Below are 18,686 nucleotides of genomic sequence, written 5' to 3'. Positions count from 1 at the left end.
TATGATATTCCATTGGGTTTTATTAAATTAGAAATACTATTTTAACCAATCAAATGAATCTTAATAATAGTGTAGTAGGTTATCTTAGAATTAATGTGTTCGACTTCAAAGATCCTTAAATGTTATTAATCTTAGTTATAATAATATTATTACTATGTATGTGACTGTAATAGAAATACAACAAAAAGAAATAATGGTACCACATCAAATAAAGTTTGGCTGAACATAAATGATGATCCTATAACTTTCCCAGCACATTTTACTTTTAATATAATAAAGTAAGTCTAAAGGAAATAGTAATTTAAAGAAAAAACTATTTAGATAAATAAAAATTGCAAATCATTTATGTTCTGTTCGTATTTTGAACTTGCATACTGCGGCAACCCCAAATTAATCAGATGCTTATGGATAGGATTGAAGGGGTCATTTTTTTTGGTTTAACAAATTCTATTTGATGTTTAATAACCAAGTATGCTGGACATCTCACTGGAAATATTTCAAAAAAATGTCTCAATTCATAAAGTGCTGTTAACTTTATATGGAATTATTTAATTATTGAATATTCATGTAAAGTTTTACTTAGTCTGTTATAAATCCTTATAATTAATAGATTAATATTAATGTATTTTTATCACAAACAAAGAAAAATTACAGAAAGTGGGCATTGAATCTGATAATTTAATGTATAGAAACTAAATCAGGTTGCTCAGAGAATAAATAATATCTGTCAGGTCATGTCTAGTGATATATTACAATACAAAAACAAACGTTTGACATAACAGAGCTCACATTACGTAGCTAGAAAAATAAACAGGAGCTTAACTCTGTAATAGCAGTATGGTTCGTCTGTATTGTAACAGTTCAGATTTGAGGATTACATAACTAAATGACAAGAACTGAGCATCACAGCACCCGTAACGATATAATTCGTCCGACATTGTAAAAACAATTCAATCAATTGCAGGCGAATGTTCAAAATTTAACTTAGATTTTTACATTACAAGCGAATGCTCCCGATGAGGTACAGCATTGAAAATAAAAAAAAAATAGCACAAAATTATAATATAATATGTTATGTTATTATAATAATCGTAAATGAGTTTATTATGAGAACTTGTGTTTAACACATGATCGGCAACATTAAATTACAAAATATTTTTATACAATGAATCAATGTATTTTCCTGCTAAATTGTGTAGTGTTAGTTATAAATAAAATATTGTCAAAGTAGATGTAATAAATAATAGTTAAGTATAAAGTGCCTGATAGCGATGTGTTGCCGATTCCAATGGCCGGAGTAGAGGTAAATAAACAATGTCCTTGAATTTACACATCATCATTGAGATCCAAAATAAACTGGTATTCATGTGAAAAAATACTTATGTGGTTAAGTGTTGTATTATAAATATCGATATATTTACCATGAACTGTTTGTAGAAAGCAGAACTGTTATCAAATTTAATGGAATATGTTAATTTAGATAGAACTTTAGAGTTTGTTTATCTTTAACGTTCCTGCCATCGGAATATAGTATAGATTGTTACGTTTTATAATAGTTGTGGCATTAAAATTAATTATAAGTGCAATTATGAGAAAACATCCGTCCATTTTTATAACATTATATTTTAATGTCAATTAAATTAATCAAGCATTTATTGTTCAATTTTTTTGTTATATTATTATATTATTAGAGCTGGTTCACATTGACATGTATATTGGCGTGAATTTCAATTCCACTATTCGCAGTGACTTGACTGACAATTAAAGCTAGGATATATACATAGTATTTTGAAAAGCAAACACGAACATTGTCTACGAAGCGTAATTCAAAAACTACTATTGAAATGTTACTTTTCGTCTTTCTCCTCTTTTCTTTTTCTCTTTCTCTACGTAAAATCTTCTCTCTGAAATGTGAAACAATGTTCCTAAACGTGTCACGTCCCCAATCAAATCACCTAAGAAATTTCAATTTTAAAAATTGTTAAATTAAATTAGATTAATTCGGGTTTTTGATTGTGGGATCGGATATTTTTAGGAATGGAATATTATGGAATACAAAACTGTATATTTTTGTATTCCACTAACGATTGAGCACCGACAGCGACAATAGTCCGTCTTAATAGAACCAGCTCTAAATTATATCATGAACTTTTTATATATATTTGATAATATTGATAAATTGTAAGTATGAATCTCAATTGTATTAAATTTTGCCTTTTCATTTCCACCGATAAAATTGTGTATTAAACTTTGTATCAAATTACATTGAATTATTAAATAAAAGGAGTATTTTATATAAAATGGTGTTTTGATTTGATATTTTATTTGAAGAATATCTAACATTGTTTGATTTCCTAGTGCACGGTTCATACGATAAAACGCTAATGACATAAATTAGTCATTTACGTACATATTATTGCAATCTTTTGACAGCAGAAATATAGGTTAACTCTTACTCTATTCCACGAGGAGATATAATCCAAATAAACAAAATGTAACGATAATGATGTCATCGGACGATTACTGAAATAATCTGAAATTAAGTAAGGATTTGCGAAAAAAATATATATTTAAAATATTATATATTTTGAATGTCGATTAAGTTGTAGAAACTTTGGAATTAAAATTAAAGTGATAAATGTAATAATAATAATGTATTTACAAAAATATATATGAACAGTTACATAATTGATCTAAGACTACCGATTTCAAGTGTAAAATAATACATTTTTAAACTAAATATAGATCAGATATCTGCTGGCTATTCTAGTTAGGCTAATTAATACTCAGTCCTCTCTCCGAAATTTGAAATAATCGAAATACGTCAGAAATATCGTAATAATAATATCCTAGTAATAATAATTACAAAACATATTGTTATCAATAGGATTCACATCCAATAAATTATTGTATTTGTTCTTAATAGATAAGACAGTAATTATAACAACATATTAAAATATTTAGGTTAGAACCTATAAGAAAAAATAAATAAATTTAATACTATCAAGTATATATAATTTATGCCGACAGAAGACTATTGTTTTTCGAGACAATATTTTTTACAGTATCGAAAAATGATAGTCGGCATTTTTGTAAAAGTTTTTGTTTTTAATAGTAGGTAGGTATTTCTTTTTTCTGCTTTTGGCATATCTGTTTTAATCTGTTCGTTAATCTGTGTCGGCATATCGGTTTTATCGAAAAGGCAAACCAAGATGTCTGCCATGCATGTAATTGTCGTGAAATTAATTGTTATGATGTTATGAAATCATGTAAACAAAGTAAGTATGTAAATAATAATGCCTTTTTATAACCCACTAAATAAAAAATATCAGAATTTATTAAAAATACAAATAAATTGCTAATTTCAACAACTCAGCTCCTCTCAGTCGCTTGCATTCTACAAATAAATTGTGATCAATTGACTGTAACTTAGAACGCAAAGTCTCAGTACCGGACAGCAAGCCAGCAACAATAGGCTATTTGACAATGCGAAAAATAAAGTTTCAATTATTGTAATCAGTATATCTTATGAGTTATTTATTATCGAAAGTTGAAAATAATAATTAATTTATGGAAAAATCCATAAATAAAAATGTATCTTTGATTGGTCGGCTTTATGATGACGTCACTTGCTTGTTAACCTCGTTTGCCTACTGTATGTGGATTATATGTGCCACAGATTACAATACAGGCAAGTGACGTCACCGACTCCATTGCAGCGCCATATTGTAAAAGTAGTGTTTTACGCGCGCTATTTAAATATGGAATTTTTAATTTGATATTTTTCAGCAAATATGTACTAGAATTTAAAAAAAACAACTTTTACTGGGTTCCTTAACCTCTACTAAATAATATAAAATGAATTTTAGAATCAGTCAAATATCCTCTTGTAGTCATTTGACTATACAATATAGCAGTGTCCTCTACTTATCCTCTTATGCTGGTATAGAATTTCATTTAAGACGTCTCATTGTCTTACGCTAAGAACACGACAATTTTAATATAACAAGTTGGTTGGGTAGAGTTTTGGCTGAAAAGTTCCTACTTTTAAGATGGCGCATTGAGAAATTTCAAGAGGCTCAGTTAAGTGGAATAGTGTTGTATTTAAATTAATATATATTAATCGAGTAATGTACATAATATAAAACGTAAATCTAAAGGTTTTGTTTATATTTATTCCTTCTTTGATTGGAATAATCTGGAATGAAAAAATCCATATTTAATTTTTCCATATATAACCTAGTGAACTATGAAATGAGGATGTTTTTTCGTAGCAGCCAGCAGCTTGTAGTGTTTTTTGAGGTGCAAAATAAAACCAGCTTATTGAAAATTCTTAATATTTTAATGGAGATTTCGTTCACGTTATCGTTAAAAATAAAAAAAAAAATCAGTTCATAAAAGAGTTTTAACATAACAAATAATTTCGATACAAGCCTATACCCAATTATTATTTTAATTACAACTTTATTACAATTTTTAAAGATTATCTTAGATTACGATACGATAACGAAGCCTTTAAATTATAATGAACAACTTTTCCTCTCATATTGCACAATAAAATAGCATAAATATATTTTTTTTATCATTATAAAATGTCATCTAAAATTTTAATTTGCATAAAAATAGATTAAAAATAATACACTGGAATGGACATGAGTATTTAATTGTCATGCATGAGTACTTAAAATAAAAAGTAATACTTTGTGGAATGTCAACATTTCAATGGAAATCCTTTAAGTTTTTTAATTGATATTATAAAATACATACAAGAATGGAATTTTAATTACATTTCATCTAAAAACATAAAACTAAATTCCGTACTTTGTTTTTACTTTGTTGGTTTAGCTACCAATGGCAACCAGTTGCTTTTCTGGCATAGTCATAGAGAGGCTTCGATATAAATTCTATACATGATATTTATACTTTTTTTTATTTTATTCACGAATTCTAGAAAATAGTTCCGGTACGGATTACAATTAAAAAATCTACTTAAATCCTACAGATTAAAACGTGTAACAGAATTCTCTGAGCGTTGTCGAGAAACAAAAAAAAATCCTTTCATAACTAAAAAAGGTCATATTTACATTGAAATCTTATTTCGTATAATAAAATATTATACAATACTTAATCTATAATTTACAAGGTTATTCAATACATCGCCTAAATACAATGTCTAACTATTTTACAATAATTTACAAAGCTTATTTTAAAACATTTAAGTGATATGCAATAAGCTATAGTTATAGCTCGCGGGTAAAAATTATCCGCCATTTTATTTGCACTAACGAAATACTGTTATGGCTCAAAATTTACCGCCATTAAAATTACACACGACGCCATCTTGTGACCAAAGGGTATAGACAATTTAACAGATTTATTTAAAATATAGTTCATTGTTAATTTCTAATAATTTTATATGTTGTATTACTTTTTTGGCACAGGCATGTTTTAAAAATAAACATGTTAATAATTTGTGAGTATTTCATAAATTCTTCTTTGTACGATTCAAATGATAATAATCTATATCAAATTGAAATTCTAATTCCACTTTCAAAATAGAAAAAATAACAAACCACGTTTAAAAACAGTAACAATAAATAAACAATTATCGAACGTACAAATCAACGCTACAAGGAAAATTCCTTTGAATATTTCAAACCTTTCGTCACTACCGCAAACATGGCTATGAGCTGGTGGAATACCAATTAGTATTCGGTGGCGCGGACTTGTCTACTGGTTGGTGCGAGTGAGACGCATGCGCTGAATGTGCTTGAGGATGATAGAGATGGAAAGAGGATGGAGGATGAAAGAATTGTGATTGGTCCAATGACGACGCGTAGTCCAAAGCACCAGGAACCGCCGAATATGCCTGAGGCTTCAATGGCAACGGAGCCTCTCCTAAATACGGATGCCTTAATGCTTCGGAATAAGCACTATTATCGTAAGGCAAAGCGTACTGTTGTTTGTCTCTCGGAGATACTGACCCCGGCGGAGTCATTGCTGAATGATAGTCTGCGTATCCTCCATAGGCTAAGGAACCTATATCTGTTCCTTTGTGACCTAATTGTTCACCATACCCAGAACCTTCGCTCCCGGGTGGTGTTGGCAAGGGTCCTGACTGACCATCGCTAGAATAATATCCCGTTCTGCCATCTCCTAAGAAATTACTTCTAATGACGCTTTCCCGATTTGCATAAAGTTGCCTTAACAACGCTGAAGCTGGCGTTGATGTATGATTACCTGGTATTTGACGGTTTAGATGGTTAAGGTGGTGATTTTGAGTGCCAATCCATTGTATGGTCGATTTCTGTTGCTGCTGTTTCAATAGTGCATCAGTGGAAAAATCAGTCGGCCGATGCGATATTTCCTTCCCATCCAACGCTACCGATGGTAAATGTTTGGACATAGCATTTTCTAGATCTCTAACGGATGTAGCGTCGGTACTTTCTGGAAGAGCTAAGTTTGCCTTATTCATGTCACGGTCGGCGGGTGATATGGCGGCGCCGGGATTTGAGGAACTCTTTCGTCTCTCATCATCCTTCTCCGCTTCGTCTTCACAATCTGTAGTGTGTTTTCGTTTCTTCAGTCTTCTAGCTGGCATCGGGGAGGTTCTCTCCTGGTTTGTGTGGAGTGGTATCGGCTGTGTGTCGTTTAGTCTGGTTAAATGTGTGACGTCAGATGTTTGAGGAGCAGTTGAAGCGGAATCATTGTTGGTGGGTGCCTCGGTTCTCTCAGCAGTGTGTCGCTGTGGGGGCGGGGGAGCTCCAGGCGTGTCGGCATCTGGGGGCCCGTTTTCTGGGTCCCCTGTGGTCTCCTCACGCTTTACTCCTTGCACGCTTTCTTCTAACTGACAGCAGTCCATCACAGTGTTTGGATACTCACGTCCGCTGAAAGTAAAAATTATATTTAATTACTTATTATTTGCTAATCTTATACTTATATAAGATTTCTATGAACTGTATGCTAAAAGTATTAGATTTTATACATTTAAATACGGATTACAGATACTTTTAAATTGCAATATTACTTTATAATTGTCTTTTCGTTTTTATCTTCATTTAAAAAAAAATCTTATCTATCTACAACTTTATTTTATAGGAAGTACATTTTTTTATTTTTAATTTCCTTACCTTATGACATAATTAACGCAAATAATGTTCTGTTCTTCAGCATTCTTGGAGGAGCAGACGACCGTGGCGCATGTCTGCATCCATGTGTATCCTCCCAGCTTGTTCATCAGTCTGTAGTAATGTGTCAGCACTTGACCTTTGTTCATTACTGTAAAAAAGTATATATTTAGAGTCACCAAAGTTATATGAAATCTTGTTACGGTGTATTGGAAGTCTCTTATAGGGCGTAGCATAGATGACAAAGACAAAATTGTATGAAGCTTAACGCCACTGACCGTTTTCGTTTAATTAACATTGGTGGTACTACAATGTCATATTCATACATAAAAACAAAAATATATATTTGTAATGAAACGCCTTGTATTTTAACAATGCCTGAGAGAATTTCCCAGTAGCAACGATGTTAAGCGTTTGATAGAGAATGAAAAAAGTTCAGTAACAGTAAGAAGGTCGTTAAGTTTATAAAATTAACAATGCTTTGTTTTTATCTTTGAATTTATGTTAAATCTATAATGTCAGTAACAGACAAATTAGTAAATAACTAAACACCACCTCAACAACACGTGTAAAGTAATTACGTAAATATTTATCATTACAACAAATAACAAGTTTATATGTACTTCTTAAAAGTACCACGAGATATTTACTTCACTTTCATGGATGCTCGGTTCTTATTGGTCAGAGGAAAGTCACTCAGTATGACGAATTAATAACGATATGCATATTTAAATTATTTTATTTACATAAAAATAATATCGATTAATCATTACAACCGCCATAATTATATTTATTGTAACTAAATCAGGACAGATATTCGTAATCGCGACCTTGAATTAGCGACTTAAATCGTTTGATGACGATCATATTGAAATCGTATAGAACAATAATGATTATGTAACTTGCGTTATAATCAGACAAGACAGTCTTGAGACATTTAATATTTATATTTTGATTAGAAAAAATTGTCAGTGTGACGAAAACGATGTTAAACGGAGATGGCCGACTTCATCCGAGTTACCGGTGAAGTGTCAGGTGCCTGATTTGTTCTAGTTAATCATCTCGTGATCGACGCTAAAGAAAATCGTCGTGAGAAAATCACATAACTGTCAGATGAAGCACTGCAGCAACGTATTCCGCGTACGCTCTATGGAAGAGCTCTTTGCTTTTTCGTTAACCAAAGCGACATTATAAAAGCTTACTATAATTTTATGGAAAAAACTTAATTTTTGTTACTAAAGAAAATGATATATTGTCTTAAAAATATCTCTAGTTTTGAGATTTAATGTCTTGCGTCTGTAAAGTTCTTTAAAGTTGCATTATATTCCATACATACAAAAGACAAAGTGTTCGACATGTGTATTGTGTACGTGAATCATTAAGACAAACATATTTTTTGGTTTTGTTGTTTTATTGTTTATTGTTGCCGTTTAATTTACAATACGCTTGGCTTCGCGCCAAAACTTAGGCGTCATTTGTTAATAGTAACTTATTGTTGTGGTAAATTGTAATGATATTTGAGTTTGTTTTTAGTTTATCGAATTTAGATGGCTCAGTGTATTGAACGCATTGCTTTTTTTAAAGATCCCGTGTTAAATATCTATCTTGAAGATTTCTTGCACGAAAACTACTGTATGTTTCAACGCTTGTGTGAGTTCCGACATCTTCTACCTTCCATTAAGTATAAGGGTGGTTGTGTTTATATCTTAAAACTTCTCATAAATTTATGTAAAGACCGATATAATTTCTAATTTTATTAATGTTACCCAGTTAACTAGTTTATGATCTTTTTAGTCATCATTAGGAAAGTCCTTTATGTAGGCATGTAGTAAAATACTTTGTGTAGACAATGTAGGATAGCTTCCTTTATTGTTGTAACATATAACTTTATAAGTATTTCAAAAGCTTTAACATCATATTAGTAACTTCATATTAAAGCAATCAAAAATATAAATACTTTTGAAAAGAAACTAGATAAAAAGATAAATCGGTTATGTGTATGCAATGTACATAAGATCAAATTAAATTATGCAGAGTAAGGTTGTGTAACGAAAAATTTAATCGTATTTGCGTGAAATCGATTATCCTTATTGATTCAAACGATTGTTTTCGATGATTCGTCCACCCATGACCCAATAAGAGTGAAATCCATCGACGATAATGTCGTAACGCCACTTCGTATTCAGTGTGTGCGAATAGAAATTCATGTCAAGACAAGCCTTCAAGGCAGCAGGTAAATTTATTACTGATCTCCTTTAAATAGTTTCGACTTGAATATTTAAATTAATATTACCGTTGAACTTTCTAATTTTGTCGTATAGTTGTATCAATTATACTCAATATATAATGTGTTCAATAATTAAAAAACGACGGTAAAATAAAAAAAAACAATCTCAGTTTCCAGTCCAAACAAGCATCACCTAAGTTTGTTAATCTGACTTTGTATGTATCAAAAAGGAGGTTAGGTTTTGGGCGTAGTGCGAGTTTGTATGCAAAATTGTTGCATATGGACGCTGTCATTTTTATTATAACATTCTCTCATAATAAAAACATAGGCATTGCGTGCAGCTACAACCAGATAATCTTTGCAGTTACTGTTCGTATTTTTATAATACGTAAGTAATCATTTGTACGCTTATTAGTTTAATAAAATAATATAAATCATAATTTAGCTTATAATCTTTGAAATGTATATGTATTGATATTATATTCATTAAGTCTTCATGTTAGCGGTTGGATTACGTCCATATGGACGTTTTACGTACTTAAAAACTGCCAAAGATTTAATGCTAAAACAAACTCATTTGTCGAATTAAATGAAGGTATTTCATTAAAAATAATTAAAGTTAAAGTTATCCTCATCACTTCACGTTTAGTTAAAGCAACCTTCAATTACGTATCTATTCTTCTTGATTAACGCATCGTACGCACTTCCTTATATACAAAAGCGGAAAATATATAACCAAATAAAGTCCTCCGTCTGTATGTATGTATGTGATATCATTATTTTTCCACGTATCCGTCAGAATACAATTTAGGCCTAGCGCCATACCCGACTGTTTGTGATTTGAATAATAATATCCTAGCATCATTTCGTTTCCTTTCTACAGACTTCGACGTGGGAAATGTCGGCTCTTAATGCTCCTTGAGCCTTTATCCGTTTCTTGGGAATGTTATAAAGTTGTGTCGCTGTGGACATTTTATATTTTAGTAATTTTCCATTCCTTCTTGCGATTGTTGTATCAAATTAATTTATATTTATTAAAAGATACTTTTACAAGTACTTTCGAATCAACAAGAGTCAACACTGTATAGTGTTGACTCTTGTATATTCTACTATATTCTAATTTCTGTAGATACGCTTAAAAAAATAGATATTTAGATTGAGCATATTTTTGTGCTTTTGCTAAACCCACATCTTTGTTTGAGAGTTTATTATGACATGGGTCCAGTTTGGCTAGATTTATTCAATAGACTTATGGCTGGAGTTCCCGAGGTCCTATGTTCAAAACTCAGGTCTGAGCAACAAAATATTATTGAGGTTTTCTGTCAAAGACTTCTGAATGATACACCGAAGTCAGGAAGTTTGAAGTGTTTACCCCGAAAGGCACGTAAATCATTCAGTCCTGTGCCTGAACTGTATCCGGTCGTGTTGCCGTTCCATCAAATTATGAAAGTGAGAGAGTTTTTCAAGTCTCCTGTGCATCGGTGCACTATAATATATACTATAATATTGGCCTTTGGCCGAAACTAGTTAAAAGGACTGTATCATCATAGACTTTGTATTTTGGGATTTGTGAAAGCTTAATATAGATACTTTGCATTGTAATTAAGGATGTAACACCTTAGTCCCATGACAAAAACACCGTCAGTATTTTTTACACTGACAATTTTATTACATGCACTGGATACCACTTATCATCACACAACTGGCTTTCCTACTACAAATAACAATGTACCCGAACTTTGGACGTAATATCAACTTTATTCAATACATATATTTAAATTTAAAGTCCATTTCAATGACGTAAATTTAAATGAAGCAATATTATACAGTGCGTATATTGTGTTTCGAAAAATCACGAAATCAATTGCCAACTTATGTAACCATATACAAAACAAAATGGCCGCCGATTAACTCGAATCACGGAGCATCGAAGTCATTTAGTAACTTTTTCACTACAGCCGTTGATAGCTTTACGAGACCATTAATTTGAATTTAAAATGCACAATATACAGATGCCGGTCAAATGTGGACAATTCTGGTGTAGAATAACAATTGTCCGAATTAACATATAACACCGGGTGTTTGCTAGAAAGCGGGTAATTTGGTTACAACCGTACACGCGAATGGGATTCCTGATTCTGATATAAGTTTATAATATTAAAGTATGTGTGGTAATAAAATTAGAAGATTATGGCTAAAACTTCCGTCACGGAGCGATGGCGGAATTTTAAGTTTTGGACATGTTAAATTGATATTAGTTTTAAATACATCATTGTATATATATTTATTGCTATTACGTTTGGAAGTTCCTAATGATTCAGGAATAATGTAGTCCCACTGACCAATTCTCGACATCCTAAGGCTACCTAAATGTATTGGTAATACTCGTATGGGACGGCTGTTTGACGCATTGTGTAGTATAGGAAAATGGATTATTAAAATTAACCTAAAGAATAAATTAATTAATGATTTTGAGATTTTAATTGCTAATGTCATACTTTAGATATAATTATAATTGAAATGGTTTTTTAATTAAATTGTGGGATCGATTTAACGTGCTGTCCAAGGAATGGTATTTTCAAAATCACAAGTTTAAAATCTCACTGCGAAACATCCAGAACCACCGAGCGAAAAAGCAGCATCGTAAAAATCATTTAATTCATTCAATTCATCATCAGGCTTAATAAATCGTATCACGTAATGTATTATACTTATATATTATAAAGTGTAACTTACAATCGACATGACATTTTCTTAGTTTATTAGCATCTTCGCCGTGACATAAAGCGTATAGATTTTTCCCTGTAAGTTCTTCAGCGGTATATCCCAACAGCTCCGACACCCTGCTGATAGACACAAAACATATCATTAATACTCCAATCCGGACAACATTTTATTGAATTCTATAATAGATTAATTTCGATACATAGATGTAAAACGCCTGAAGCTATAATCTTTAAGTAACTATAATTGAATGCGAATAAGAATATATTGTTTACAGGAGATGCAAATAACGGACAAAATTGTATCGTATTTAAAGACAGTTCAACAATTTTATTTAAGAGTGTTATGATAAGTTATGTTTTTGTAATACCTGGGCTCGCAATGCGCTATTCGAAAGTCGAAGCCGATCCTCGTGACAAACATGTCAGACTCCAATCTGATTTCGTGGACCGACGGCGGTGGTAGCGCTATAGCCAACGCCACCATACCCAAGAGTGCTGGAGGAGTCTTGCGACTGTGTGAAAAGGTATACTGCGGTCGGAGGCGGCAAAGCATCAGTACTACCTAAAACAAAGAAAAAAGTTGTTCAAATAATAAAAATATCGATGTTGGTTTGTAGAATTTGATGATTTTGTAGATACGACTAGAACGAGAACATTAAATTGATAACATAATTAATAATTTACAGCAACATATTTAATTAAAAGATAAAAATGTCCAGTATACTTAAGTTTAAATACTATATTCCTATATATATTATATAAAGAACAAAAACCTAAAGAAAAAAATGGTATACAATGTTAAATATCTAAATTATTTGAATCATTAATGTGGTGTTCAGATGTAATTACATCCAAATAAACTTAGCCGAAACTTTTCAAATTTAAGATTAAATACGAAACGTGGTTTACAAACGAAACAAACTTTTAGAGATTTAGAATAGAATCACAGCGAATATCACGTATACAAATTCCCAGGTAACTCCTAAATTCAAGAAGGATGAACTAATTTCAAATTTTCGCAATAAACGCTTCGCCTGTGGCACAAAAGCCATATAGAGGGTTATAAACGATTTTCTCTAATTGCTCTGTCGATATTTACGAATTGTATGAGCAATTTAGATGTAGATAAATACGAATTATGGGTTTAATTCACAAAGTACTAATCTCAAGATGCATAATTTATTCTACTGTGAATTTGATTGCTTATGGAAACTTAGAAATGAATCTAAGTAAAGTCATAGTTGAAGAAGAAATTCACAATGATACCGCTAAAGATTAAGGCTCAAATGAATTTACAGTTTGACATAGGATAATAAAAAAAAAACATGTTAAAACTGATAAATAAAAGATACATAACCACCGGAAACAATCTATTAAGGACAGTTTAACCAACCTAGTACGTTATTCGCAAGTCGCTAGAGATATAATCACATTTTATGTTCTAACACCGAGTTAAGGCAAAAATTATGGACCACAATTCGCCCTGAGGCACCCCACGCCGAGCAATAACTCTAACAATAATATTTGTGATCCTAGCCGGATAAAACCCGTGCGAAATTATTTAAGTGTAATAATATGGTTACTTGTTTATTTATTCGACTAAACGATTTGTTTTTTCAATGTTTTAAACCATTTTCATTGTTTAACACCTCTATTTGCAAGTAGTCGCCGATTTATAAGGGCAAATTCAACATTACAAGCTAGTAATAATTCTACTATAAATTTACAAGTATAGATATTAAAAACTCAAAGGAAAGTAGATCTCTATTGTTTTTAGATAAACTTTTCTGGCATCTTGAATACAATACATATTTGATGATATAAACAAAAAGCAAACAATATTATTAAATTAAATTGAAAATTTAAACGAGTATTGACAAAATTACGAACGTTGTCAAAACTATCACAGTTACAATAAATGATTTTGGTTGAAGAATTAAAATGTCAAATGTCGTGCTTTACGACGTATAAGCGCTGGGTGATAACGGCTGGGAACAGACGGAAAAATCACGAACTCACGAGCACCATGACCAATTGTAATATTAATTTTATTATATTTTTTAATAAATCTATTTTAAAAATATTTGCTGCGATTTCGATTGCATTTTATAACAACCGTCACTGAAAGAAATATATTTTAATTCAGACTAAAAACCTATTGAAACTTAAATCTCTGAAAACTAAAAAAATGAAGAAAAATACCTCGTTGTCACATCCTTCAGTTGAATTTGGGTCATCTATTAAGAGAACAACATAACTAGAAGGTATAGAACAGCTTTAATATGAAAATGAATATCGTTGTTTCTAGAACATAGAAGTTGCAAATCCTATCACAAGGAAAAGTGTTTCTTCGTTTCTGATACCCACCCGCCAGTTACCACCCTCTCCGTTTCTCGTATCACCGTCCTTGCTTCTTCCAACCTAGATCGAAAATGAAAATTCAGCTTCCATTTAATTCTCATAATAGATAAGAAAAATGTCCACATATTTTCATGCCTTTACAGGAATTTCAATATTTCAAAATCAATAGCTAACAACAACATTCGATATAACTTGGATAGTCATGTTATAGGACTAAATGTAAAGCTATCATTGGTTCGGAATGTACCGAGAAGAGCCGGCAAGAAGCTGATCCGTGTGAAAGTTGATCTTGATACTTTAGTGAAATTTGGCTCACTATTGCTAATTGCCATACTCGCTTAAATTAGTAAGAGACTTTAGAACACTAAATCGGTTAATACTGTGTTTTCCAAACTTGTCTTATGCATCTTTTTAACCATAGATTTCATTGGTTCTATAGATAGAATATTCTAGACGTACCAATATAATAGATTAAGATATAACAACAAAAAACTCTTGGGAATATAGAGATTCCATTTTCAAATCTTTTTCTTAATCAGTTTTTTTTTATTTATATGTTATATTACTTGTATAATCATTGCATTAAAACTTGTACTTGTATTCTTACCCTGTAACCAGAGGATTTGAAGTGGCAACCTCTCTTCGTTAGGGTGCTTTTCATTCGTATGCAGAAAGCTCGGTCCATCCCTCGGTACAGCGACCCACTCGCTGCCAGACTCATTTGTGCTGACACTGTGAACAATGTTTGATATAAGTAATAATTATCTCATAATCTAAAAAACGAGGTAGCACAATTGTTATTACACGCGAAGTTTTACGAAGGTTTAAAATGCAGGAGAGAACCACTAAATTTGCATTTAATTTATCTCGAATTGGTAATCGTGAGGAAACCTGCATGTGACAGATGAAATTCTGCCACAAATTTTAACCCGCACTAGAGCGGATTGTAGGAATAAGCTCCAAGACGAGAAGTTGAAAAGAACTTTACCCAGAAGTGATATTTTAAATACATATGTTGGTAAGAAAATGTGGTAGCTGTAAATGAAATTAATTATAGGCCTAAAAAAAATCTCAATTCTACGGTAACGCAGTGTAAATGTTTCGAATTCGAGTGATAGCTTGATTGATTACGGCGCATATCTAATTAATGGCTCTCTATCGATGGGAGCTTCGAAGCGTCGTTTAATTGATTTCATTGGAGCTGAGGACTTGTAAAAACTATCAACGCTTCTCAAACTTCACTCGTAACATTTTATGTTAAGCTTCATATGAAAACGACGTATACAAGTATGTGTGCGTATATATTTTTTTAAATCTTCATGCAATTTAAACGTGTCAAATTAGTATGAAATTTAAAATTCGCCGAATACGCTGTGTTTTAATGTAATATTACTCAATTTAAGAAACTCAATTTGATGTAAAGTTAAACAAAAACCCCGTTATAGTCAACAATAGGTACTCTGTGAATCATTTACTAAATTACAAAAGATGATTCACGATGCAATGTTTTTAAGTCGGTGGTATATTTCATACGTCTTCCTTATAAAATACCTTTGAAATTATTAACAAAGAAAAAGAGATTAGGAAGTTATTATCAAGACCCTGGTCGACACGCACACAGTCACACAAACACACAAAATATCGAATTGTCTATTAGCGTCTTAACGTTTCGTAAGTTTGGAAACCACTGATCGGAACAGCTACCACCAGATAGGTACTTGTATGGCTATCAGACGACAATACAACTTTATCCACGCATTTCGCTTGTCCATCACTTCTGTGCTTCTTTCACCACGCCATTCGGAATACAATCGACGACTGTCACATCTGGTCCTGATTGATTTTTTTCCAACACTTTTTTCCACGTCCAAATTGATTCCTTAGCATCACGTAAAGTGTTTTTAAAACTGGGCTAATAGACCGTCACCTTGAGGAGCGACAGCTTTTTTAAGGTGTAACATTAATTAACATTTTTTTATTATGAATGAAAACTTGTTTAGTTTTACTAAATATTTTGACATAACAAAATACTATCATAATCTACATTAAAAAACAATGTAATATTCAATAGGTGAATGTTTATACTCCTTTACATATACGTCTTTCAGTACGGATGTACAGACATATCCCTAGATAGTTTAGCTTGGGCCGCTCTGGGACCGGGTTTGAAGACTTTTTTTAACAAAAAAATAAATAATATTCTCGCTTCAACTGTACGATATCGGGACGAGCAGCAAGTTTTATAACAACCATCGTAAATTTAAAGAAATATAAAATAAATAATCTATCAAAATAAGTACAAAAGCAAACGCGTTTAATGCAGATCATAGTTTTTATAAGGAAAACTTTAACGTACTTCTGAATGCAGTGGAGCGAGTAACGACCGGTATCAGAGAAATTATACCCGATATTTTTTGTTCATACTCTCTTTTAATTAACTTTAGCCTATATTTTTATATAAAAAACTATCTGCTAACATCTCGAAAGTTAAACGAAACGGTTTCCTAAATTCAATAAACATCTATTTCTTTCCCATAACGATAAAATATAATATTAATCAACACAATAAAGGTGCGTACTGACTCCCCATTGACCATTTCATGAGATGCTAACACCGTGAAGATTCCATAATCTAATTTCAATTTGGTGCACAATTTGTTACATTAACAGTGGGCGATGGAATGATATTTTAGAACCAGTACAGTCGCAATCTTAAAAGGTGCCTTCGATATGGAGGAACTTTAATTGAATTGCGTCTAATTTTGAAATAGTTAATGGTTCTTTTAAAGTTGAAGATTTTCAGCCGTAAATTTGCTCAGTAGATTGGCTACGGGTGTCATCACTCTATTTGAAAAATTACAGCTTTTTGTAGACATTTTCGGCCTGAACTCTAATTATAAACCACACCATGCATTCAATAAAAGCGTCGCCTGTTATAGAATATCAAAATTTTGGCTTTGCTGCAATTTCACACATAATGCGGGTTAGAATTACGACGAAATTGCCGTTTAGATTTCATTCAACAATAGACGCTTATGATAATGTTTGCATTGATCAATCTATAGGATTATTTATGAGTTTCCAACATTCAACACAATACTATAATTTACCCACATTTACATTACAACCGTCTATTACGTATATCTCATATAGACCACAAATTCACTAAAAATTGGATCACATTTTGTTTTAGTAAAGTTGAAACAAATGATAATGTCATATGTTTGCTGGAATCTTGACTGAATGTTGCGGGTTCAAATTTAGACAAGCACGAAATGGAGATGAATTTTAAACGCTAAATAAATACATGAAAATTCATGTACTTGCATATTGGTAACAAACCACATGTTTATCTTACCCGCAGTGGCACAGCGAGTTAGAATAAGGCTTAAGTCTTCTCAATGAGAGGTGGCTTTATACCAGTAGTAGATTATTTACTGGTGGATATTTCTACAACTTCCTTCTTAAATTCAAGATATTGCTTTTAACTTTAAATTAAACAAAAAAAATGGTTTTTGTTAACACTAAGTTATTAAGGATTCGGCTAGTCTTTATTATATAGTTAATAGAATATCCAATCTAATTTAAGTCTTTGAACTCCGTCTGTTGTTATTTTAAGATTTGTTACGGACCAAATTAGATTTTCAGAAAAATTCGCACAGAATGAGAATTTACATTCTGACTGTACTTTTTAATAATGGATATCGCTAAATAAAAACATAAATGCATGTTTTTAGTCATAGTATCCATTCTTAGGTGTTGCAAAAACTTGGACAATTCTTTTGTTAAATCTTTGTACAGCTATGAAAACTATAACGGAAGCTCACTTATTAAAATTACTATACACTTTTTCTTAAGTTAATTACGTTATACCGTTTGGTTATAAAAAAATCTGTCGTTGTGATATAGAAGCTGTATAAATTTGGAGGAAAATGAATCGGGTCGGTTTAAGTCTTAGAGAGACAGACAAATTACAAGAAACCTCATCAGATTCAGTTAACTTCGAATATATGTTTTCAGAAGAATGTGTTAATATAGAAAAGTTTTCGCCATCAATTTTCTAGAAAATTCTATTGTTACATGTAAGGAAAAATAAATCCGTAACTATTTCACTACTGACAAAGTCATCCACTACTCTTAAGGATTGGAGGTCATTACACCATTCTGGTCTGCCGATATCGCGTATATATGTCACAGATTTTTCTCAAAAACATCCAGTTTTTTTTATTGCTCATCTCATCGGAA

General features: G+C 31.6%; 1 protein-coding gene across 11 annotated transcripts in view; it reads right to left on the bottom strand.

Moving 5' to 3' along the window:
- Positions 1-4,320: 4,320 nt before the first annotated feature.
- The window catches only part of Trh (trachealess), a 192,893-nt gene continuing 178,527 nt past the window's right edge, over positions 4,321-18,686 (bottom strand). For 4 of the 11 annotated variants that reach the window (XM_064218010.1, XM_064218012.1, XM_064218013.1 and 1 more), the window contains 6 exons: positions 15,049-15,173; positions 14,448-14,501; positions 12,449-12,642; positions 12,091-12,200; positions 7,131-7,278; positions 4,321-6,887 (listed from right to left, as the gene is read on the bottom strand). In XM_064218010.1, the coding sequence (XP_064074080.1) occupies positions 5,684-6,887; positions 7,131-7,278; positions 12,091-12,200; positions 12,449-12,642; positions 14,448-14,501; positions 15,049-15,173 (1,835 nt within the window). In that variant the 3' untranslated portion in view covers positions 4,321-5,683. The remainder of the gene's footprint in view (positions 6,888-7,130; positions 7,279-12,090; positions 12,201-12,448; positions 12,643-14,447; positions 14,502-15,048; positions 15,174-18,686) is intronic. The other 7 variants (XM_026641712.2, XM_026641714.2, XM_026641718.2 and 4 more) reach the window with 3 other exon arrangements.

The sequence above is a fragment of the Vanessa tameamea genome, chromosome 20 (genome assembly GCF_037043105.1).
Source record: "Vanessa tameamea isolate UH-Manoa-2023 chromosome 20, ilVanTame1 primary haplotype, whole genome shotgun sequence".
NCBI classification, from domain to species: Eukaryota; Metazoa; Arthropoda; class Insecta; order Lepidoptera; family Nymphalidae; genus Vanessa; species Vanessa tameamea.
Note: the sequence above shows the minus strand (reverse complement) of the source record. Positions and strands in the feature narration are given on the sequence as shown.